Source organism: Arachis stenosperma, chromosome 9, assembly GCF_014773155.1.
Source record: "Arachis stenosperma cultivar V10309 chromosome 9, arast.V10309.gnm1.PFL2, whole genome shotgun sequence".
NCBI lineage: Eukaryota > Viridiplantae > Streptophyta > Magnoliopsida > Fabales > Fabaceae > Arachis > Arachis stenosperma.
The window spans coordinates 98,604,921-98,630,485 of record NC_080385.1 but is presented as its reverse complement, the minus strand read 5'-3'; the positions used below and the strand labels follow the sequence as shown (position 1 = coordinate 98,630,485).

Genomic DNA, 25,565 nt, shown 5'->3' with positions numbered 1-25,565 from the left:
TCTTTATCAAAGATAAATGGTGTGTCAGCAGCTAGCAGGTTGCTCAGAGGTTTGGCGATTTTTGAAAAATCCTTTATAAACCTCCTGTAGAATCCTGCATGCCCCAGAAAGCTTCTGATTGCCTTAACATTAGCAGGTGGTGGTAATTTTTCAATTACTTCTACTTTAGCTTGATCCACCTCTATCCCCTTGTTCGAAATTTTGTGCCCAAGGACGATTCCTTCAGTCACCATAAAGTGACATTTTTCCCAGTTTAAAACCAGGTTAGTCTCTTGGCATCTTTTCAGAACAAGTGCTAAATGGTTAAGGCAGGAGCTAAATGAGTCTCCAAATACTGAAAAGTCATCCATGAAGACTTCCAGGAATTTTTCCACCATATCAGAGAAAATTGAAAGCATGCACCTCTGAAAGGTTGCAGGTGCATTGCACAAGCCAAATGGCATTCTTCTGTATGCAAATACTCCAGATGGGCATGTGAATGCCGTTTTCTCCTGATCCTGGGGATCTACTGCAATTTGATTATAACCTGAATATCCATCCAGGAAGCAGTAGTATTCATGACCTGCTAGTCTTTCTAGCATCTGGTCTATGAATGGTAAAGGAAAATGATCTTTTCTGGTGGCTGTATTGAGTCTTCTGTAATCAATACACATACGCCAACCAGTGACTGTTCTTGTAGGAACCAGTTCATTTTTTTCATTATGAACCACTGTCATGCCACCTTTCTTAGGGACAACTTGGACAGGGCTCACCCAGGGGCTGTCAGAAATAGGATAAATAATCCCAGCCTCTAGTAATTTAGTGACCTCCTTTTGCACCACTTCTTTCATGGCTGGGTTCAGCCACCTTTGTGGTTGAACCACTGGTTTGGCGTCCCCCTCCAGTAAGATCTTGTGCATGCATCTAACTGGGCTAATGCCCTTAAGGTCACTGATGGACCACCCAAGAGCTGTCTTGTGTGTCCTTAGCACCTGAATTAGTGCTTCCTCTTCCTGTGGCTCTAAGGTAGAGCTTATGATTACAGGAAAGGTATCACCTTCTCCCAGAAATGCATATTTTAGGGAAGGTGGTAATGGCTTGAGCTCGGGTTTAGGAGGTTTCTCCTCTTCCTGAGGGATTTTCAGAGATTCCATTATTTTCTCTGACTCCCCCAGATCAGGCTGGACGTCTTTAAAGATGTCCTCTAGCTCTGATTCTGGACTCTCAGCCATATTGACCTCTCTTACCAGAGAGTCAATAATATCAACACTCATGCAGTCATCTGGGGTGTCTGGATGTTGCATGGCTTTTACAACATTCAACTTGAACTCCTCCTCATTGACTCTCAAGGTTACTTCCCCTTTTTGAACATCAATGAGGGTTCGGCCAGTTGCTAGGAAAGGTCTTCCTAGAATGAGAGTTGCACTCTTGTGCTCCTCCATTTCCAGCACCACAAAGTCAGTAGGAAAAGCAAATGGCCCAACCTTGACAATCATGTCTTCAATCACGCCTGATGGGTATTTAATGGAGCCATCAGCCAGTTGAAGACATATCCTGGTTGGTTTAATTTCTTCAGTTAAACCAAGCTTTCTGATAGTAGATGCAGGTATTAAGTTGATACTTGCCCCAAGATCACATAAAGCTTGCTTGGTACAATTACCCTCTAAAGTGCATGGTATCATAAAGCTCCCAGGATCTTTAAGCTTCTCAGGTAAGCTTTTCAGAATGACTGCACTGCATTCTTCAGTGAGGTAAACTTTTTCAGTTTCCCTCCAATCCTTCTTATGACTTAAGATTTCTTTCATGAACTTAGCATAAGAAGGTATTTGCTCAAGTGCTTCTGCAAACGGAATCTTTATTTCAAGAGTCCTGAGATAGTCTGCAAAGCGGGCAAATTGCTTATCCTGTTCCGCTTGGCGGAGTTTTTGAGGATAAGGCATCTTGGCTTTGTATTCCTCAACCTTAGTTGCTGCAGGTTTATTACCTACAGAAGTGGGTTGGGAGGCCTTTTTAGAAGGGTTGTTATCAGTACTTGTATGTAACTGATTCCCTACTGGCAATTGAACGCCAGTGGTAGGAGCTGGAGTCGCGTTAGACGCCACATCCTTGTTTGTCACTGGCGTTTGAACGCCAGAACCATGCTCCCTTTGGGCGTTCAACGCCAGATCCATGCTTGTTTCTGGCGTTGAACGCCAGGAATGAGCATGGTCTGGGCGTTCAGCGCCAGCTTTATCCCTCTCTGGGCTCTGATTGTCCTCAGAGGGGTTTTGAGTGTCCCCCTGTTCATTTCTTGGTTTCCTGCTGCTTTGAAGTGAGGTATTTAATGTTTTCCCACTTCTTAATTGAACTGCTTGGCATTCTTCTGTTATTTGTTTTGACAGTTGCTTTTCTGTCTGCTTTAATTGCACTGCCATGTTCCTGTTAGCCATTCTTGTTTCCTGTAATATTTCCTTGAATTCGGCTAGCTGCTGAGTTAGAAAATCTAATTGCTGATTGAATTCATTAGCCTGATCCACTGGACTGAGTTCTGCAGTTACTATTTTAGCTTCTTCTTTCATAGAGGATTCACTGCTTAGGTACAGATGCTGATTTCTGGCAATTGTATCAATAAGCTCTTGAGCTTCTTCAATTGTTTTTCTCATATGTATAGATCCACCAGCTGAGTGGTCTAGAGAAATCTGAGCTTTTTCTGTAAGCCCATAGTAGAAGATGTCTAATTGCACCCATTCTGAAAACATTTCAGAGGGGCATTTTCTTAGCATCTCTCTGTATCTCTCCCAAGCATCATAAAGAGATTCATTATCTCCTTGTTTGAAGCCTTGGATGTTTAGCCTTAGCTGTGTCATCCGTTTGGGAGGGAAATAGTGATTCAGGAATTTTTCTGACAGCTGTTTCCATGTTTTTATGCTGTTCTTAGGTTGGTTATTTAACCACCTTTTAGCTTGATCTTTTACAGCAAACGGAAACAGTAGTAATCTGTAGACATCCTGATCTACTTCCTTATCATGTACTGTATCAGCAATTTGCAGAAATTGTGCCAGAAACTCTGTAGGTTCTTCATGTGGAAGACCGGAATACTGGCAGTTTTGCTGCACCATGATAATGAGCTGAGGATTCAGCTCAAAGCTACTAACTCCAATGGAGGGTATACAAATACTACTCCCATATGAAGCAGTAGTGGGGTTAGCATATGACCCCAGAGTCCTCTTGGACTGTTCATTCCCACTTGCTTCCATATTGAAATACAAGTTGAGAATTTATATGTTGATAATTATTTATTTTATAGTAATGGAATAAATAAGAATGGAATATATAAAAATTTGAAAATATTTTGTAAAAAATAAATATATGTAATTTTTTTTTTTTTAAAAAAAACAAAATAAAAACGAAATAAATAAAAGGAAGTGAAAATATTTTGAATTTGAAAATTGAATTTTTATGAAAGATTTTCGAAAAAAAAAAATTAGTTAGAAAAATAAAAAATTTTTGAATTTTGAATTTTATGATGAAAGAGAAAAACACACAAAAGACACAAGACTTAAAATTTTTAGATCCAATGCTCCTTATTTTTCGAAAATTTTTGGAGGGAAAACACCAAGGAACACCAAACTTAAAAATTTTAAGATCAAGACACAAGAAAAACTCAAGAACACCTTGAAGATTCACAAGAACACCAAGAACACAAGGAAGAACACCAAACTTAAAATTTTTAGAAAACTTTGATGAAATTTTCGAAAATTATAAAGAAAATAACAAGAAAACACCAAACTTAAAGTTTGGCACAGATTAAATCAAGAAAAATTATTTTTGAAAAAGGTTCCAAAGCGTAAATCCAATTGGATTAAATATAACACTTGTTCTAAATATTCCAATTAATGCTTTAAAAAGAACACAAGTGAAACAAGAAAAGACACAAAGCAAGAAATACTCAAGATCAAACTAGAAAATTAAGCAAGAACAACTTGAAGATCAATGAAGAACAAAGAACACAAGTCGAAAATTTTAAAGAAAAATATGAAATATGCAATTGACACCAAACTTAGAACAAGACACTAAACTCACGAAAATTAGCAATTAATTAAAAGAAAAATAATAAATTTCGAAAAGAAATTTTTGAAAAGAAACTATCCTATCAATATTGATTTAATGACTCTATAAAAGTAAGAACAAAAATAAAAATAATTTATTCCTAATCTAAGAAATAAAATAAGCCTTCAATTGTCCAAACTCAATAATCCCCGGCAACGGCGCCAAAAACTTGGTGGACGAAATTGTGATCACATCAATATAGCATCAATGTATTATTTGTAGAATTGTGGGCACAACTCCGTTCAACTAACCAGCAAGTGTACTGGGTCGTCCAAGTAATACCTTACGTGAGTAAGGGTCGAATCCACAGAGATTATTGGCTTGAAGCAATCAATGTTTATTTTATTTGTCTTAGTTAGGATAAGAAAGAAAATTGTTTGTATTACTTGAACAATAGAGTTACTTGTTTATAAAGGATTGTGGAATATGTTGGAGTTTTGGAGATGCTTTGTCCTCTGACTTCAACTCTTCCTTGAAATCCTCTTCTCACACGCAGGTTCCTTCCATGGCAAGCTCTATGTAGGGTGTCACCGTTGTCAATGGCTACTTCCCATCCTCGCAGTGAAAACTATGCTCACGCACTCTGTCACAGTACGGCTAATCACCGGTTGGTTCCCGCTCCTACTGGAATAGAATCACTCTTTTGCGTCTGTCACTAACGCCCAGCAGGTTAAAGTTTGAAGCACGTCACAGTCATTCAATCCCGGAATCCTATCGGAATACCACAGACAAGGTTTAGACTTTCCGGATTCTCATGAATGCCGCCATCAATCCGGCTTATACCACGAAGATTCTGTTGGGGAATCTAAGAGATATTCATTCAATCTGATGTAGAACGGAGGTGGTTGTCAGGCACACGTTCATGGGTTGAGGAAGGTGATGAGTGTCACGGATCATCACCTTCTTCACAGTTAAGCGCGAATAAACATCTTAGATAAGAACAAGCGTGTTTGAATGGAAAACAAAGGAATTGTATTAAATCATCGAGACGCTGCAGAGCTCCTCACCCCCAACAATGGAGTTTAGAGACTCATGCCGTCACAAAGTATGTAATTCAGATCTGAAAATGTCATGAGGTACAAGGAATGTCTGTAAAAGTTGTTTAAATAGTAAACTAGTAGCCTAGGTTTACAGAAAATTAAATAAACTAAGATAATTGGTGCAGAAATCCACTTCTGGGGCCCACTTGGTGTGTGCTGGGGCTGAGACTAAAGCTTTCCACGTGTAAAGGCCTTTCTTGGCGTCAAACTCCAGGTTTTGACGTGTTTTGGGCGTTCAACTCCGGATCATGACGTTTTTCTGGCGTTTAACTCCAGACAGCAGCGTGTACTTGGCGTTCAACGCCAAGTTACGTCGTCTATTCTCGCGCAAAGTATGGACTATTATATATTGCTGGAAAGCCCTGGATGTCTACTTTCCAACGCCGTTGAGAGCGCGCCATTTGGACTCCTGTAGCTCCAGAAAATCTATTTCGAGTGCAGGGAGGTCAGGATCCAACAGCATCAGCAGTCCTTTTTCAGCCTAAGTCAGATTTTTGCTCAACTCCCTCAATTTCAGCCAGAAAATACCTGAAATCACAGAAAAATACACACACTCATAGTAAAGTCCAGAAATATGATTTTTGCTTAAAAACTAATAATATTTAACTAAAAACTCACTGAAACATGCTAAAATCTACATGAAATTACCCCCAAAAAGCGTACAAAATATCCGCTCATCAGCCTACCAAAGGGTCCAGGAGGCCAAGGCGAAGTCCCGGGCTAGGTCCGGTGGTGCCAGGGCGATCACCTCTCCTCCTCCTCCTCCTCCTCCTCCTAAGAATACTGGCACTCCTTCTCAGCCCCTTGTCATTTCTTCCTCGAGTTTGTCTCGACCACCCCCTTCTGCCCAAATTCTCTCCGAGCCAGAAAAGAAGAAGCGTAAGGCTCCAGAGTCTGGCTCTTCTTCTTTTGATGGTGGGGTTAAGGCGGATGCTATGGCATTCGTCCGAAAGAACATCTATCCTTTTATCAGTATGGATGATGTCTCTGTTCGAAACCACCTCACCACCATGGCTGAGGAGAGTTTTAGGGCGGCGGGTGTTTGTGGCAAACTTTTGGACATCTTTGAGAAGGCTCCTCTCAGCTCCTTGGGGGCAACCTCAAAGGTTGAGGAGTTGGAGGGGAGGCTTCTTCTTTTTGAAAAACATGAGAAGGAGTTGAAGGAGGAGAGAGATAAATTGAGGAAGGAGAGGGATCACCTTAGGGAGGAGGTGGGTAAGCTACGAGCTCAATGTACTTTGGAGGCGAATTTAAGGAAAACAGCACAAGACAGCTATCACAGTTTATTTCAAGATATTGTTGCTGTGAGGAAGGACTTGCTGAACTCTCGGAACGCGTACGCCGAGTTGGAGGACTCTATCGCCGATGGTGCCGAGGAGTCTTGGAGAATTTTCTTGGAACAAGTCAGAGTTATCGCTCCCGACTTGGACCTTTCTCCTTTACATCCCGACAAGGTAGTTATTGATGGCGCCATCGTTGATCCTCCTGTCCCCGAGGTTGTTTCTGAGTCGGACCTGAAGACTCGGGGGCAGAGGATTATAGAGTCTCCTCCTCGTCCTAAAGATGCTCCGACTTCTTCCTCTGTTCCTCCGACTGGTCCTGGTGGCGCCCCTCCTGAATCTGGTGGTGATTCCTCTACTCCCTTGAAGAAATGACTCTTTATTTTTTATGGCTATATGGGGGCCCGGCCTGTGGGTCCCCTCTTTTTTAAACTTTATTTCTCTGTTGGTGGTTGTGAACAATTTCTTTTTTGGCCTTTTAAGGCCGTAAACAAAAATATTTGTGGCGATTGCCCTTTTTTGAACAAGGGCGTAGAAAAACAAATGCCCTTTTTTGGATAAGGGTTCTAAGTTACCTCGTGCGTGCATGCTTTTTCTGTTTTTGATATATTTTTTTTATCTTTTTTGAAGAAAACCTCTTTGCTGGCTTGCGTTGTTTTCTCAAGCCTTTTTCATTCAAGGGCTTTTGTGCAGTCTTTAAACTTTTTCCAGGTTTTCCTATCTCTTTTGTTATCCTTTGTACTCAACTTTGCTTTATTGAGCTTCTATGACTTAGGTTATTTTTGTGATGCGTTTTTCCTTTACTCGGAGCTCGGTTTTCTTTTACTCAGAGCTCTTTCGAGTTCGTTTTACTCGGATTTTCATTTCGACTTGAGAGTCGGATGATTCCTGAGTTCTCACGATCAACTCATATAACCTCTTTACACCGACTTGTACCTCGTCGTTTTATCCTGACGACCATCTAGGTCGGTGCATGGGATTTTCACGTTTTGTCGAGCTTAAGTCGGCGCGTTTCGTAGAAAGACTTATATAAAAAAAAAAGAGGATATTTAAGAGAGATAAATGAAAAAGATCTTTATTAATTGGGAAGGTACTTTTTTGCTACTAAGGGTCTTGATAGCCTATTTTCCCTTAGCCTCTACTATGATGCCTCATTAAAAACCCTTCTCCAGAAAAAACCCTTTTCTTTGGGAAAAAATCGTGAAGTTGGGAAAAGAGTACATCAGGGAGTAGAGTTCGCTTTTAACTGTAGTACCTTTTCATATTACAAGCATGCCACGACCTTGGTAGCTCAGTGCCATTTAGGTCGGTTACTTTATAATAACCTTTTCCTAAGACTTCTTTGACTTTGTATGGTCCTTTCCAATTTGCGGCGAGTTTTCCCTCTCTCGATTTGTTGACTCCGATGTCATTTCTGATTAGGACCAAGTCATCTGTAGCGAATGTTCTTCGAATGACTTTTTTGTTGTACCTTGTAGTCATTCTTTGCTTCAGTGCAGCTTCTTTTACCTGGGCCTCCTCTCGGACTTCGGGGAGCAAGTCGAGCTCCTCTCTGTGCCCCTGTATGTTTCCGACCTCGTCGTGGAGAATTACCCTTGGGCTTTGCTCACTGATTTCTATTGGAATCATGGCTTCTACGCCATAGACTAATCTGAAGGGCGTTTCTCCTGTGGCGGATTGGGAGTTGTCCTATAAGCCCATAATACTTGAGGGAGCTCTTCAGCCCAAGCTCCCTTTGCTTCCTGTAGTCTTTTCTTTAATCCTGCCAGTATGACTTTGTTAGCTGCCTCGGCTTGCCCATTGGCTTGTGGGTGTTCTACCGAGGTGAACTGGTGCTTGATTTTCAAACTGGCTACTAGATTTCTGAAGGTGGCGTCGGTGAATTGGGTTCCATTGTCTGTGGTGATGGAATAAGGTATTCCATACCTTGTGATGATGTTTTTGTAGAGGAACCTGCGACTTCTTTGAGCGGTGATAGAGGCTAATGGTTCTGCTTCTATCCACTTTGTGAAGTAATCTATTCCCACGATCAAGTACTTGACTTGCCCTGGTGCTTGGGGAAAAGGACCTAACAAATCCATTTCCCATTTTGCGAAAGGCCAGGGGGAAGTGATACTGATGAGCTCTTCTGGTGGAGCTACGTGGAAATTTGTGTGCATCTGGCATGGTTGGCATTTTTTCACAAAGTCTGTGGCATCTTTCTGCAAGGTCGGCCAATAGAATCCTGCTCGGATTACTTTCCTGGCTAGCGACCTTGCTCCGAGATGGTTTCCGCAGATCCCGCTATGTACTTCCTCCAACACCTCGGTGATTCTTGAGGTCGGTACGCACTTCAGCAATGGTGTTGATATCCCTCTTCTGTAAAGGACATTTCTCACCAAAGTGTAATGTTGTGCTTCCCTTCGGATCTTTTTAGCTTCTTTTTCCTCTTTGGGGAGGATGTCGAATTTCAGGTATTCGACTAAGGGGTTCATCCATCCGAGGTTTAGGCCGGCTACCTCAAGTACCTCCTGTTCATCCTCTGTTTTTGATACCGAGGGCTCTTGGAGGGTTTCTTGGATCAGGCTTCTGTTGTTCCCTCCGGGTTTGGTGCTTGCTAACTTGGATAGGGTGTCAGCTCTGCTATTTAGATCCCGAGTTATATGCTTAACTTCGGTTTCCGCAAAGTGCCCAAGGTGTTCCAAGGTTTTTTCCAAGTATCTTTTCATATTGGGGTCCTTTGCCTGATACTCTCCGCTTATTTGGGAGGTTACCACCTGAGAGTCGCTGTATACCACCACCTTTGTAGCGCCAACTTCTTCCGCTAATTTTAATCCGGCAATCAAGGCTTCATATTCTGCCTGATTGTTTGAAGCCGGAAATTCAAATTTTAAGGAGACCTCTATCTGGGTTCCTTTTTCATCTGCCAATATTATGCCTGCGCCGCTCCCTGCTTTGTTGGAGGATCCGTCTACATAGAGTTCCCATGTAGTCGGCTTTTCCTCTTGTTCACCTGCATATTCTGCAACGAAGTCGGCGAGACATTGAGCTTTAATTGCTGTCCGAGTTTCATATCTCAAATCAAACTCGGAGAGCTCTATTGCCCATTGAACCATTCTCCCTGCAACATCCGCCTTTTGGAGGATTTGCTTCATGGGTTGGTTCGTACAGACTCTTATTGTGTGAGCCTGAAAGTAAGGTCGTAGCCTTCGTGAGGCTATTACTAAGGAGTAGGCAAACTTCTCTAGTTTGTGGTACCTTAGTTCAGGGCCTTGTAGGACCTTACTGGTAAAGTAAACCGGGTGTTGCCCGTCCTTGTCTTCTCTGATCAGAGCTGATGAGACAGCCCTGTTTGCCACGGATAGGTATAGGACAAGGTCTTTTCCCGGTACTGGTCGTGTTAAGATAGGAGGTTGACTTAGGAATCTTTTGAACTCTTGGAACGCCTCTTCGCATTCCGCAGTCCATTCAAATTGGCATCCCTTCCTCAATAAAGAAAATAGTGGAAGGGATTTCAGTGCCGATCCCGCCAAAAATCTGGAGAGGGCTGCAAGTCGGCCATTGAGCTGTTGAACCTCTCTCAAACAAGTCGGGCTTTTCATTTCTAGGATGGCTCTGCATTTGTCGGGATTGGCCTCAATCCCTCTTTGTGTTAGCATGAAGCCTAGAAATTTTCCCGCTTCTACTGCGAAGGCGCATTTTGCGGGATTTAGTCTCATCCCATGCAACCTTATAGTGTTGAAGACTTGTGAGAGGTCGGTTAAGAGGTCGTTTTCTTGCTTGGTTTTTACTAACATGTCGTCGACGTATACCTCCATTAGGCTCCCTAGATTGGGAGAAAACACTTTGTTCATCAGCCTTTGATACGTGGCTCCTGCATTCTTTAGTCCGAATGGCATGACCACGTAGCAATAGTTGGCTTTTGGTGTGATGAACGATGTTTTCTCCTGGTCGGGTTCATGCATCGGGATTTGGTTATATCCCGAGTAGGCATCCATGAATGATAGGTATTGGTACCCCGAGCTGGAGTCCACCAGGGTATCAATACTCGGTAGAGGATAAGGGTCCTTAGGACATGCCTTATTCAGGTCGGTATAGTCGACGCACATTCTCCATTTACCATTCTGTTTCTTGACTAGCACTACATTGGCTAGCCATGTTGGGTATTTGACCTCTCTAATAAAGCCGGCTTCCAAGAGCGCATGTACTTGTTCTTCTACTATTGAGGCTCGTTCTAGGCCGAGCTTGCGTCTTCTTTGCTGTACAGGTCGGGACCCAGGGAAAACCGAGAGCTTGTGTGACATGAGCTCGGGGTCAATCCCGGGCCTGTCGGAAGCCTTCCATGCGAAGGGTCGGCATTAGCTCTTAGGAGCTCTCCCAACCTTTGTTTTAGGGTTTCCCCTAGGTTGGCTCCTATGTAAGTGTTTTTTCCTTCCTCCTCACGACTTGTATCTCCTCGGTTTTTCCTCCCGGTTGGGGTCGCAGTTCTTCTCTGGTCCTTGAGCCGCCTAGCTCTATGGTGGACTTCTTTGCCCTTCCTCTCAGATTTAGGCTTTCGTTATAGCACTTCCTTGCCAATTTCTGATCTCCCCTCACCGTTGCTATTCCTCCTGGGGTCGGAATTTCATGCAAAGGTGAGGAGTCGATACCACTGCTCCCAAGCGATTAAGGTAGTTCTGCCGATTAAGGCATTGTAGGCTGACCTCATCGATGACTATGAAGTCTATGCTCAAAGCCTTGATTTTTCCCCTTTTCCGAAAGTGGTGTGAAGGGGTAAAAATCCCAGTGGTTTTATTGGCGTGTCTCCTAATCCATATAGGGTGTCGGGGTAGGCCCTCAACTTTTTTTCATCTAACCCTAACTTGTCGAAGGCGGGCTTGAAAAGGATGTCCGTCGAGCTTCCTTGATCTACTAGGGTTCTATGGAGATGGGCATTAGCTAGGATCATAGTTATCACCACGGGATCATCATGCCCGGGTATTATCCCTTGCCCATCTTCTTTTGTGAACAAGATAGTGGGGAAGTCGGGTGTCTCTTCCTCGACTTGGTAGATTCTTTTGAGATGTCTTTTGCGAGAAGATTTGGTGATCCCGCCTCCCGCAAATCCTCCTGAGATCATATGGATATGTCTCTCTAGGGTCTGTGGTGGCGGATCTCTCCTGTCCATATCATCTCGCTTCTCTTCCCATGGGTATCCGACCTCTCCATGAGATATCTATCAAGCCGACCTTCTCTAGCCAGCTTTTCTATCACATTTTTGAGGTCGTAACAGTCGTTGGTGGAGTGACCATATATTTTATGGTACTCGCAATACTCACTGCGGCTTCCCCCTTTTTTATTTTTGATAGGTCTTGGGGGGTGGCAGCCTTCAGTGTGGCAAATCTCTCTGTATACATCCACTATGGAAGTTTTTAGTGGAGTATAAGAGTGATATTTCTGGGTCTCTCGAGACCGATTTCTTCCTTCTTTTTGACTTCCCTTTCCCTCTCCTTAGATGAGGAAGTGGGTCCAGGTCGCCAACTCAGGTCTCTTAATTTTGCATTCTCTTCCATGTGATGTACTTTTCAGCCCTTTCTTGTACATCACTTAGTGAAACGGGGTGTCTTTAGATATAGACTGTGAGAAGGGACCTTCTCTAAGTCCATTGACTAACCCCATTATGACTGCCTCTGTGGGCAGGTCTTGGATCTCTAAACATGCTTTGTTGAACCTTTCCATATAGGCTCGCAAAGATTCTCCGGCCTCCTGTTTTTATTCCCAGGAGGCTCGGTGCATGTTTTACCTTGTCTTTTTGGATTGAGAACCTCATCAGAAACTTTCTTGAGAGGTCCTCAAAGCTGGTGATAGATCTCGGGGGAGGCTATCGAACCACTTCATCGCTGCTTTCGATAAAGTGGTCGGAAAGCCTTGCATCTCGTAGCGTCGGAGGCATCAGCTAGATACATCCGACTTTGAAGTTGCTTAGATGATGCTTTGGATCCGTGGTTCCGTCATAGAGGTCCATATCAGGGCTTTTAAAGTTCCTCGAACTTTTGCCCTCATTATGTCCTCGCTGAAAGGATCTTCTCCGCCCGAGAATTGATCTTCTTGGTCGCGGGAGTTATGACCCTTGAGGAGGATTCTAGCTGCAAGAGTTTTCTCTCTAACTCTTTTCGCCGCTCATCCCCTTTAAGGTATCTTTCAGTTTCCTTCTGTTTCTCCGTTCTTGTTCCAACTGTCAGGCGCTATGGACTAATCCCATTAATTCAGTTACGTGGATGGTCCACCCCTTCCCGATTCTCGCTCGTCTGAGGGATTTGCCTTCGGGTTTTTTACTCCGGAGGTGCCCTCTCTATGCTGATCATTAACTTCTTGGTGGAAAGTTAAATCCGCATTATCGTTACCTGCGTTCAGATTCTCTTCTTCGGAATCCGTTTCCGCATGAACTTCCTCGTGGGATCTATCCGCCATCGATGGATGATCTCTCGGGTCCCCGGCAACGGCGCCAATGTTACGGTAGGTAACCGGAGATTAATTCAATAGATGGCGTTCAGCGGCCCAAGTGTATGAAGGAGGAGAACTCCGGGCGTATCTGCAACTCGGGAGGCTCCGTCCGACTTGCGCGCGTGGGTGAATGGGGGGTGGTACCTGCAAAGACACTCCGATGCCTAAGTTAGCAAGAGTGTAAGCAGGTCTAGAGAGTATTGGACTTAGGAATACCTGAGGCGTGTCAGTGTACTTATAGTGGTGAGCCAATAACCACCGTTGGAGTAGTGCCGTATCTTTAGGATAATAACCGTCCCATTATCTTAGGGAGGTTAAGATATGGCTTTATGAAGTGGTTAGAGAGATTTCAGGGGCGGTTACTCATTTGAATGAGTACTTATCTGCCAGCTAATCTCATAACCGACTTCTTCGTACTGAGTCGTGGTTGACACCGACTTCTTAAGGGGAGGTTCGGTGCTTTACTAGGCTTAATCTATTGGATCAGGCCTTTCGATTGGACCTGGGCCCTTAACATTGGGCCAGGGTATGAACAAAGTTCTTCTTCATTTTTTTTTCTTTTTTGATCTTAAATATTTTGATTTTAAGTTTGAGAACTTTAGTCATTATTTATATTTCTTTTTTTATTTTAATATCAAGTCTAATTATACAATTGTATTATAGCATGTTAATTTTTATTAAGCATATATATTAATAATATAGATTTATTGAATAACAATTATAAAAAATAATATATATTAAATGGATTACTAAAAAAAAATTTAAAATAGAGTAAAGTATATTTTATGTCCTTGAAGTTTGATAAAAGTTTTAAAAATATCCCTAAGTTTTATTTTGTTTCAATGTTTTTCTAACAATTTTCGATTTACATCAAATATACCCTCTGACAGTTAATTTTTTAAAAAATTTAAGACTAATTCAACAACGATTTCATAAGAACAACTCTCAATACAAGCAAATCAAGCATAACTTTCATGTATTATTGTTAGATTGGTTTTAAATTTTTTAAAAATTTAGTCGTCGATGATATATTTGATGCAAATTAAAAACTTTTAGGACAAAATTGAAACAAAATAAAATTTAGGGATATTTTTAAAATTTTTACCAAGATTCAAAGACAAAAAGTATGCTTTACCCTTTAAAATATTCTATCAATATATAAATTGAATAGAAATTTTTCATACATTGTAGAAGAATGTAAACTAGTTACTAAACCAATAAGAAATAGACATTATTATTATTATTTCATCTATTTGAATAAACTTTGTTCTGATCTCGAACAAAATATAATGAATACACGTCTTTCTTTCTTTCCCTTTTGTAGTTGTTGATGAAACAGCATAATTTATGCGTACATATGTTTCATCAAACTATATAAATGTGTATATAATAACACTAACAAACAGTTTCAGAGTGAACTGGAATGAAAGGAAATGGGCTGTCGGAAGCATATGTGAAGGTGAGAGCATTTTTGAAAGGGCGACCAGAATTAACAATACACTGATCACCCTTAACACTCAAAATGTCTGGGATAGTAGTGCCTAAGTCCGCAGTGGTCTCTAAATCTTTGCAATTTAGAATCACATTCTGTAGAGAACAACGACAGTTGTTTGTTATGGTCACAGTAAACTCTGGCTTTCCATGCCTCCAAATTCCATCCTTATGTTGTGCAATTTGTAAGTTATTCAACGAGCACTGGCAATGGCCTGATCATCATCAAACATTTTTTTAGACCAAAATAATTTATATTGACATATAATGAATAACGATTTGAAAAAAGAATAAAAAAAAGACTAAATTACATTGAGAAACGAGGGAAAGGAAGAGGAATATGCTGATCATCTTGACGGTGACTGCCATTATTTCTGATAATTAGGAGCCAGGAAAATGTTTGATTCGGATAGAATAGTAAAGCTCTTTTTTTCAAGTGTTCTATTTCTTAAGGAAGTTGTTTTATTTTTATTTGTTTTGGTCTTTCCAAGAACATAGCAATCAGTATTTATAGATAGAATAATTATTAGGGTCAAATAATAAAAATTGACTAATTAAATGTATTTTGAACAGATTTTATAAAAAAATATGAGATATGCTATTTAATGAGATATGCTATTTAATGTCTATATTCACATTCCAATTTTTTAATGTCTTGCTGACAAAAATTTGATCATCATTCCTAAAATATTTTTGACTTACCAAATTTTCTAAAAATATAGAATCATAGATTTGTACTCCGCACCGAAATTCTCTTTTTTGGTGAATCTTTTAAAATCTATCTATTTTATTATATAAAAATTGGATTTCTACACTTAATGATAAAGTTGACGTGGCATACTTTTAAGAATATTTCTTGATTTATTTTTTTTAACTCATTAAATTCAATTCATTACGATGAATTAATTATATCAACTAATTGATTTAATTAGATATCTAAATATTACACAATTTATTATAATTTATATCAATCAATTATGATCAATTACTTTAATTCATTATTTTATAAAGCGCATAATAAAATAGATAATTTATTACTTATTCTAATTGAATGTAATAAAATAATAAATACATATTAATTTAGTTAAAAAATTATTATTTTTTGTATAATTTGTTATAGATATTTTTATATAAAATTAATAGTTAAATATTATTAAATTATCAATTATATGTTAGTTTTCGATCATCTTACTACATATATATAATTAATAACCATGACATTTAGTAGAAAAAAAAAGATATTATGATAACATTAATAAAAAAAAACTACTCAAAGACGAAATATTAATGATATTATATAAATGTAAGAGATTAAATTGTTTAAAATATATATATTAAAATATAAACATATATTAAAAATAAGTTAATCGATATATATAATGATTAATTTAGTATTGTAAATATAATATTTTAAAATATCATAATTATCTAAAAATTCATAATTATATTTGACTTTCGTAAAGCTTAGTTAATACGTTAAAATCCGGTTTTTTAGTTCTACGTGTCACAATATCTATTTTCATGAAAGTTTCATTTGCTTTTTTTTAATGGATGTTAAACAATTATGAAATGTGATGAAATTATGAAAGATAGAAGTTCCCAAAGTCTTACCACGTGCTGGTTATGGATGGAAGTTTCAACACCTAATTAAAGTACCTGGTAGTTCAACCGCTCAAATTTGACCATAGAAAAAAAATCAAATTCTCTTATTCATTTTTCTCTCCTAACTCCCATTTATTCTCAAAACTTACCTCTTTTCTTTAATCCTCCCCCTCTCCTCTCCTCATTGACTTAGTTTTCACGCAGCTGATGACGGTAGCGTAGCTGGTGGCGGCAAACTGGGTGCTGTTCGGTTTTCAATCAGGTATGGGAGCATGACGAAACAGATGAAGCCTTTTTTTACCTCCACTAGTCAGCAGTGGAAGGAGCGGAAGCTCGCCGAAAAACCCACAAGGTTCCTCGTCAGCACTGGCACTCAAGAGATAAAAGAGCCCCATAAGGAGCTCATTCACGAATGTCCAATCCTCCTCTTCCTCTTCCTCTCACCAACTGTAGCCTTATTTATCCCTGAACTGGTAGCTTTTATTTTTGGCACATCTTGCTAATATGTACATGTATTCTTAATAAACTAAGTATTTATGTTCTTATTAAACTTCATGTTTTGATGTTTATAGTAACGAACAAAGCAAAGAGCAGAGATAAAAGAACTTATGTTCTTGGACTGGACTAGATTTCTCTATATTTGATTTTTTTTTACAAAGCTAAATATTTTTTTTCTTTTTCAGAGTAAAGAAAAAGGAAATATATTTTAATAGCTATGTTGAGTTCAGCTGCAGGTCTTCTTTCGAATTGGAAACGGCCAAGACGGAAGAAGAATGGACCCTCTGGTAGGTATACTTTTTCTTTGAAAAATCATTTTTGGCAAGATTCGAGGCTTTATAGGATGCCATTGAAAGTATTAAAATTGTCTTGGAAAACTCATTTAGGGACTTGGTAAAAAACAAAATGTCTCTTTTGAACATTATGACTCGATAGAATTTATTCATTCATTCTTATCCACCTAAATCATACAAAAACTAGAAGTGAAAATTTACTATAAAATGTGAATTATTTGATAAATTAAAAGAAATATAGGTAACTATAGTTATTTGTTATAATTGAAAATATAGGTAACTATACTTATTTGTTATAATGTGAATCATTTGGCAAACGCTTATAGTAGCAATCGTAATTATGCATTTTGTGAAAAATTTTTTGTTCATTTATCAAAGAAATGAAGTATTGCTTTAGGAAGATAGATAATGAAATTGTTTAATTCTCTTAAGCTTGTCTTCGGTGCAAGTGTTATATATGCTAATACTATAATTTGTAATTTCTATGAATTTGCTTCAATACTGGCTATAAAATATATATTTTTTAACAGATTGACTCTTAGTAGTAATTTTGGTGACTAGTATACTCTTTATTTATTAGGTTAGAGATTTAGGATATGCATTAGAGGTTGAAAATTATGCTGAGTATTTAGGAGCTCCAAATAAGGTGTTATTTGTAATTGATGTAAATATCATAATTTCTTCACGTTCCAAGTAAACTTTTTTGCGAATCTAATTATAGTTTTCTCATGTATAGGGATCAAGTAAAGCAACAGCAGTTGGTTTAAGAAATGAACCCTTTGTATCATTTAGTCTGTTTTCTATTCTTTTTGGGAGAACTTTGAAAGGATCATTATTTAGTGGGTTAAACTCCATATCATACCTATTCATCATAGTTGACAAATGCATTAAACATGTATTCTAAATCTATATACATACCATAGAATAATTATATCTTGGTAAATTATATTTCAAAACAGTTTAAATGTTAATTATGTCTTATATGTCTTAAATAGTTAAATTGTTCATATAGTTTATCAAGTGGATCATTTTAATAATAAAAGAATAACTCTTTTAGACTAATACTATCATTGTGCAGGTTGTGCTCAAAGGAGAAGTACCTGGGGTGGATTACTTTATACAGATTTACTTTTGATTCCAATGACCCAAACTATGACAGCACTGAGGTAAAGAATGTAAAGAAATTGAACATTCACGTGTATATGACTTCTATAGGAATATGAGTATTCAAATGAAAAGAAAAAGTAAACACCGCCACCTGATTTAGTGGATTACAAAGAAAAAGCAACAGTAAATATAAAAAAAATACTTTGTAACTGATGATGTTGTTGCAATAATTGAACTCAGAACTTGAAACGCCACAATGTGACTACTATTTTGTTTCATTGTTTATTTTTTCACTAGTTGAAGTTAAGATGATGGAATTGATTGTTTTTAATCTTTTTTGCCTATTAGGTGCATCTTCTATTGGTTCATTTGTCAATTCAAAAATTTTTGCTGCATTTTTTATTCATACGAAAAAGAAATCATGCAATATTTTCATTTGGAAGAGTCTAATCTTGAAATAATTTCAAAACCTTTGCTATTCTTTTAGATTTTAGTTGATATATATATTTTTTATTTAAGAGGCATGATCTATTGAATTTGCATTTGTTCATCATTACTTCATTAGGTAAGTACTTTAATTATTCTGTCTCTTTGATGATGGAACTGCTTAAATTGGTGGCATGCTTTTTGGCTATGATACACAAGTATTTATTTTATTTTATTTTGGATTTCATATATATAATTAGAAAATTCATTATGCCTTCTTTAATTCGTGCTTATTATGCCACATCTACCCCTAATAATTCTTTTTGCTTCTGATTGTGTCCATCAAAGTTATTGATTTCATCTAATTTCTTATTTATGGTAGTTCACATATAAAATTTTAATATGTGTTGACTGAAGATATGAGAGATATATCAAGATATTTTTCCCCTCTAATCATACGCCAAGTCTAATTAATAACCAAAACTTCTATTTTACAATTAATTCTGTTTAAAGTAAGAACTGAGTTGTCACAAAGTCAAAACAAGAAAAATTTGATTAGGAACTTTTGATGCAGTTTTGTCTTTGGTGCACCTATTCTTTTATAATGCTTGTTTTATGCATAAAAGAGAATTGTAATCTGATTGTATGTTACTTACATATATCATATGTCTATACTGATAATAAGGTAAGTGAGGTGATATAGAGTTTAAAATAGTTGAATTATGTTATTCACCTAAGGTCTCTTTTCATCCCATCTACATTGAACGTTGCTAATTGCTATTGTGACTGATGCAATTTTCAATTCTCATGGTCGCATTCAATTTTTTTTCCTTTTTGAACTTCTTAAATATCAGGTTGTTTATTTATTGTTGTTTTTATTGGTTTCAAATGACTAATGTGATTAATGACCCGACTTTGTCAGGTTGAGACTTAATTGGTAATGAGCCTCATCTTGCAAGACACGTTTGATGAAAGTACTTCCTACACTGTTCACTTTGTTTATGGTTTGGAGTTATGGCCTTTGAAAATATTGTTTAAGTGGCCAAAGAAAATTATAAATTCTACAGAAAATATTTTTTGGTTAGTTTCATGGTTTAGTTGCTAGTTACAAAGGATGATCTTTAGTTGGTAAATCTAATGACTTCATAACAATATGTGCTTTTTTATCCAAAGAACTCGGAGGCCAAAGAACTGGCAGATTAAAGTCCACATGATGCTTCTAATGAGCCTTAGGTAAATATTACAAGTTTGTTCTTTCTTTTTGTTTCTTTCTTCTCCTTCTTACATTTATTTTTTTGTATTTTTAGAGATACACGCTAATGCTTAATTTTTTTTATGATGACTTGATTTTACAGAAGCAATTAGTGCATTTATCATTGATATAATTAGAATGGAGACATCACTTGAGAGATACGGCATTAGGGATTTTTTTTGTTAAGTTTGTGTATAATTTTATATTCCGTAAATTTTGTCCTTTAGTTCCAAGTTACCAAGTGACTAGAAAGAAGAGTATGTTAAACAACAATGTTTAAAGAATAAAATTAAGTTTGAGTGTGTTACAAAATTTTTAATAAGTTAGAGTTAAATAGAATGTTTGAGAGAATTGAATTAATTCTAGAGAGAATTCTTTGATTAGGAATCAAAACAATAGAATTGAAATAGAATATGTAGAGTGTGTTTGAAATAATTATTGTCTTTTTATTATCGCCACTAATCCTTTTTAGTAAGAATAATTTTGGTAATATCATAACTCATAAGAATAGAATTGGAAATTAGACCATTTTTGGTCGAATTTGATTTAAATTGAATCCTAAAAATTAAATTCTTATTAGAATTGAAATTTGCATTACTTTTTACTGCCAAAATATGAAAAAAAAAACTCTAACTCATGAAGAAATTGATAAAATTTAAGTTTATAATCTTTTGAATGTCATTGATCTAACCACAGCATCTAGAATTCTAATTGTAAAATGCACCAGTGTATCACATAAAATGATTTATTATCACAAATGATTAATAGTTATTAGTTATGTTCTTCATTTCAATAATTTCTTTTTAATTTTTTATTCATATTCGTATGAGATCAAACTTATGTCATTTTCATATATATTGATCTCTCATGTAAAATGAACATAATTTATAGGTTAATTGACCTTAATATTTAAATTAGCATATTTTTAGAGTGCACCAATAATCATAATATTTATAAAATATAAGTGATGAATTGCATATAATAAAATAAAAAAATTACTATATGATTAATATTTACTGTGGTTAGCTTAATCATATCAAATTTAGAGTTCACCAATTAAAATGTAAAGTTTAAAATATAAAAAATAAAATAATTGACCATAGTTTAAATATAAGAACAAGAACAGTATAAACTGATATTATGTCTTGCTTCCAAAGTGTTGTTTTGACCAAATTTTCTTAAATTCGTATTTCCTAGTTGTGATCATTGTATTGGTTACTTTCATCACATCATCCTCTTTTGATTCATGGTATAAGGTCGTTGATGTTATGTCCCCGTGTTTGGCACAGGTCTTAAAACTGGTTTGAATTAATTATTTTTGAGAGGTTGTGATCACATGTTCCTCCAGAGGATTGACTTTCTCTTGGGCCTCTTTCTCTTATTTGTTAATAACATCTGTTCGTACCCTGACTCAATAGATAAAAGCCAAGCCTAAAAAGACAAAAGGCCCATTAATAAGGTGGCCCTTCACGATAAGTCCGACCTCTTAAAGAGGTCAGACAATGTCATAAAGGTCCAGTTCTACTTGATTAAACAAGTAATTGACTCCTTAAAACTTTTCTATTATCTCTATCCCATCTAGAAGATAAATCTCAATAAACTTTCAAGATAAAGGAAACGCTTATCTATCAGAAAAGATAGAACTATTCCAACAAAGGTGGTTATCTATCCTACTATAAATATACGGACACCCCCAAGTATAAAACACGTTCTAATCTTCTAAAAGCCAGCTTAAATACCTTACTAACTTAAGTATCGCAGTCTCTTGCAGGTGTCACCCCCACCTCCTCATGAGGAACTCAGACAGGCGGCACCTTGGCACTGAAGAGGTCAGACGCTGCCTCATCAAGGGACCTGAATCTCACGTTCAAGCCCAAATCAACGTTTTAGGTAATCCTTGGAACATTGGCGCCGTTGCCAAGACCATTGGGGCTTCAACTCAAAGTTATTGACATTCACAGTAGGTATTACAATTCTACTTCCTCAACTCCTAAGATTAGGAGTAGTGAAAGATCCAAGGTCTTAGCACACTCGTTAGCAGTAACGTCAACAAAAGCCTCCAGTTTTTCAAGGTCAACAATGGTCTCCACAATGAAAAATGTTCTCTCCTAGAATTTTTTTAATAATTCTAATTGGTGAGTGAAGGGGTTTTATGAAAACCCCAAATGTGAACAATGTATGAAATGTGGTATCCCACTGAAACGTCGACGTTTTTTGGTGGATGTGGATCAAGACAACTAAACCCTTAATTATTTTATATTGTCCATGTATGCAATAAACATCCACTTTAGCAACGAGATATGCCAGCACACAAGGTTAATGTGACACGTCAGTATTTTTTCATTCAGAGTTGATGAAAAAACACCCACATGAATTGCATTGTGTCACAAGTAGAGGGTAGACACTAAAGTGGGTCGTTTTTATCATGAGAGATTGTGTTGTTATTTGAAAAAATGGACCGGAACTGAGTTGGTACTTCACTCTTATTTTGGTACAATGAATAAAGAGTAAACTATTAAAATAGTACCCAAAGTTTACACTAATAAAAATAACCTAAGAAGATGTTAACAACAAATGAGCTCCTGAAAGATTTACAAACACAACAAGAAAGTTAGATATTAAATATATATTCTAAAAAAGACTTTAGAGATCATATTTTGATGCAATCTTTTACAAACATTGTTAAAAAAATAAAAATTTTTCATCCTCAAAATTTGACCATTTTATGTTAAGTGAATTTTTTAAAAATTTTTTATTTTGAATGACCAAATATTTTTGAAAAATAAAAAATATAGAAATTAAATTTTGTTGTGAATTTATTTTTTGTATCTTTTAAATATTTATTTAAATATTGTCACAAAATTTCGGATTAAATGAATAAATTATTTGATAAATACAACAGATTTTTTTGTTATTTATAAAAAAGTAATAATATAATACATATTAATTATTTTTATCGCATTTTTCTTGAACCATCCTTTAAGATGGGCCTGAATATTTCGAATACTGATATGGGTAGCTAACTCGTGAATAAATACTGAATTTAGATAAACAATTAAGCCCAAAAAGATTCCATAAGCATAACTGGGCTGGGCCTTCCAAAATGGTCCACTTATTAACGCAGTGTGTAAATTTTCTAAACTGCGACAGGTTGGTTTGAAATATTGGCAAGCAGCTGAGACTAAAAGCGACCGAGAGTGGCAATGGTAATGGCAATGGAAGAAGATGAAAAGCAACAAGAGGCGGTGTTGGTGACACCGGGCGAAGTTCTTGGAAGAGTCTCTGACATCAAACCAGGGAGAGGCGCATACGCTGCGCTTCACAACGAAACCGTTTACGCCTCCCTCACCGGTTTCCGCCGCACCTTATCTCCCTCCCCTGATTCCTCTGACCAGGTCTAGGGTTTTTTCTTTTCCCCAATTTAACTGCTTCTGTTCGTTAATTTTCCAAAGGTTAATTAAACTCTTGTTAATTTTCAGCGACCAACAGTTGAAGTAACGGGTCACAAGGCCCATGGACCTGTTCCCCAGCCTGGCTCTATTGTCATTGCACGGGTAATCTACAGCTAAAATATTCTTCTCTAATATTTTGGTGTAGTTTCATTATTAATATTTAAAGTTCATGTTGCCATTTGATTATATATTATGCCATATACCTGCTTATATGCATTGGGAAAATTTAATTGACTTTCACCTGACTTGGTAATACTCATATTTGAATTTAATTTCGATACATAGTTTTTATGGATGTTTGGTATAATTGTGAGGAAACTAGTTTTCCTGCACAGTTAGCGTAAAGAAGTCATGCATCTAATTATGTATTGCCAAAAGTAACTACTTTACATTGATGGTATAAATGATCATTCAAAAGAGGGATGTTTTATGTTTTAAATCAAATTGGCCATTTTTTTTTTGGATCTGGCTCTTCTAAAGTTGTTCAATTTAGAGAAAAAAGTATACCATTAATCACCATTGAATCAAGATAGTGGGACTCACAGATAATAAATGTTACAAATTCAAAGGTGATTAAAGCATCACTTTACCACTTTCTTAACATTGTCACTTTAGAGGATCTTTTTCCATTTTTTTTGGCAACTATTCCTTTACGTTTTGTTTTTAGTAATTATTAAAATGTTTATCATGACTGACTTGACACTTTATTTGGGGCATTATAGATCACTGAAGTGATGGCTAAGACGGCATCGGCTGATATTATGTGCGTTGGTCCAAAGTCGGTTCGGGAAAAATTTACCGGCATCATAAGGTACACCCCATGCAACTATTCTAATTTGTTTCCCAAAACGATAGCATCACAATTTTAGAAGTATTCACAAATTGCAACATTAGCAAAATAACTACTTTTCAAACCACTATTTTAAATGCTCATCCAAAAGAGAGTTTTGATTGGGTGGCTATCGGTGCATCAAACTGAAATGTTAAGAGAAAATAGCTACCTTGGAATTTATTTACTTTGTGAAATGTCAGGCAGCTTACATTGAAGCAACATTTCCCATAAACTCCTTATCTTTTATTCTCTATCTATATATGGCACGTACGTGTCTTCACTGTAATGTAGATAGGCTGCCTTAGCACTCAGACCTCCATTTGGTTACTGTTTGTATTGTTGGCTTTGGTTGGCTGTAAGATGAGGAACCTGGATTTAGGTCACCTTCTTTACTTGACATCAAGTAAAGGTCAAGGTAATGCTTAATTGATTGCCCATTCATCAGTATGATACTGTCCTTTTTTTTTTTTTGAAAAATAAATAAATAAACAAACAAGTGGATGATAGTCATGCTATTCTTTTGGGTTTGGGAGTTGGCACTCAGCTGATCTAATAGTTGCCAATTTTTATGTATCTTACATTAAAAATGCATACATGGAGTTTGATTTTAAACAATTTTCTATTATGTTTTCTAGAACCTTTGGTTTATTGAATTACCATTCTAAAGAGGAATACTGGACTGCAGTTCTTCTTTTTCCTCTATTTTCTAATTTGTCGTCTGACTTTGGAGGTACTTTTGCAATTACATGAAAGAAAAAGAATAAGTGAGTTGGAGGAATGGTTGTTGGAATAAATGTCATATGCTTACACAGCTCCACCTTTTGGTGTATTAACATTTAATGTTTATAACCATCTCTTTATCATGCATCTCATGTTTGAACTGATGAGCTCCGATAATCATGTTTTGTGTCTCGGTGTATGAAATGTCAAGTATTCATAATTCTTGTTTTGACAGGCAGCAAGATGTTAGAGCAACTGAAATTGATAAAGTAGATATGCATCTCTCTTTTCATCCTGGTGACATTGTTAAGGCTCTTGTGGTAAGAGGTTTGATTATCTTAAATTCCAAATTTCCCTTGAATCAATTGGTTCTTAATTGAATATCCACTTAATTGCAAATCAGCTTTCGCTTGGGGATTCACGTGCATACTTTCTTTCAACTGCAAAGAATGAACTTGGTGTTGTTTCTGCAGAAAGCATTGCTGGTGAGTTTGTGCTCATTTTATGGGTTTACAGCTACATGGTTGTCCTCATTTGTTTCTGGTTCTCTTTAGTTTATGTGAATGGAGTATGTGACTACCTGTTTCTGTATATATTTATTGATTTAATGCCTTATGATTTATGAAATCCATGTGTGCCTTGTTATACTTTCTTTGTTTTTTATTTAGGGGCATGTATGGTTCCAGTAAGTTGGACAGAGATGCAGTGCCCATTAACAGGCCAAATTGAGAACAGAAAGGTTGCAAAGGTTGCAAGCTGACAAGAATACTAAGGTCCTGTAGAAATCTTCTAACAAGTTTTCTTGTTATAGTGGTAAGTTATATTCGGGTAATTCTTGGTAACCATACAAGAGCCCTAGTTTGCACTCTATGTTACCAATTGTTTTAACATTGTAAGTAGCAGGAGAGCAGGGCAATATTCTCCCCCTTTTTTGTTCTGTTTTTAAGGACCTAAACTTATGAAGTCTCATTTTTATAGTATACCAATTGGTTTAACATATTGCCGAGGCATTTTTTTATCAACATAATGTGGTAGAGCTAGG

General features: G+C 37.0%; 2 protein-coding genes across 2 annotated transcripts; one reads left to right on the top strand and one right to left on the bottom strand.

Moving 5' to 3' along the window:
* Positions 1 to 14,245: 14,245 nt before the first annotated feature.
* On the bottom strand, positions 14,246 to 14,710 carry LOC130949764 (uncharacterized). Its single transcript, XM_057878402.1, has 2 exons — positions 14,653 to 14,710; positions 14,246 to 14,556 (listed from the first exon to the last, which is right to left on the bottom strand). Exons 1-2 carry the CDS (start codon positions 14,708 to 14,710, stop codon positions 14,246 to 14,248), a joined length of 369 nt encoding a protein of 122 aa, XP_057734385.1.
* Positions 14,711 to 22,674: 7,964 nt separating this feature from the next.
* LOC130947852 (uncharacterized) lies at positions 22,675 to 25,503 on the top strand. The gene is made up of 6 exons (XM_057876570.1): positions 22,675 to 22,914; positions 22,999 to 23,073; positions 23,694 to 23,782; positions 24,759 to 24,843; positions 24,927 to 25,008; positions 25,192 to 25,503. Exons 1-6 carry the CDS (start codon positions 22,723 to 22,725, stop codon positions 25,281 to 25,283), a joined length of 615 nt encoding a protein of 204 aa, XP_057732553.1. The 5' UTR covers positions 22,675 to 22,722; the 3' UTR covers positions 25,284 to 25,503.
* Positions 25,504 to 25,565: the final 62 nt, after the last annotated feature.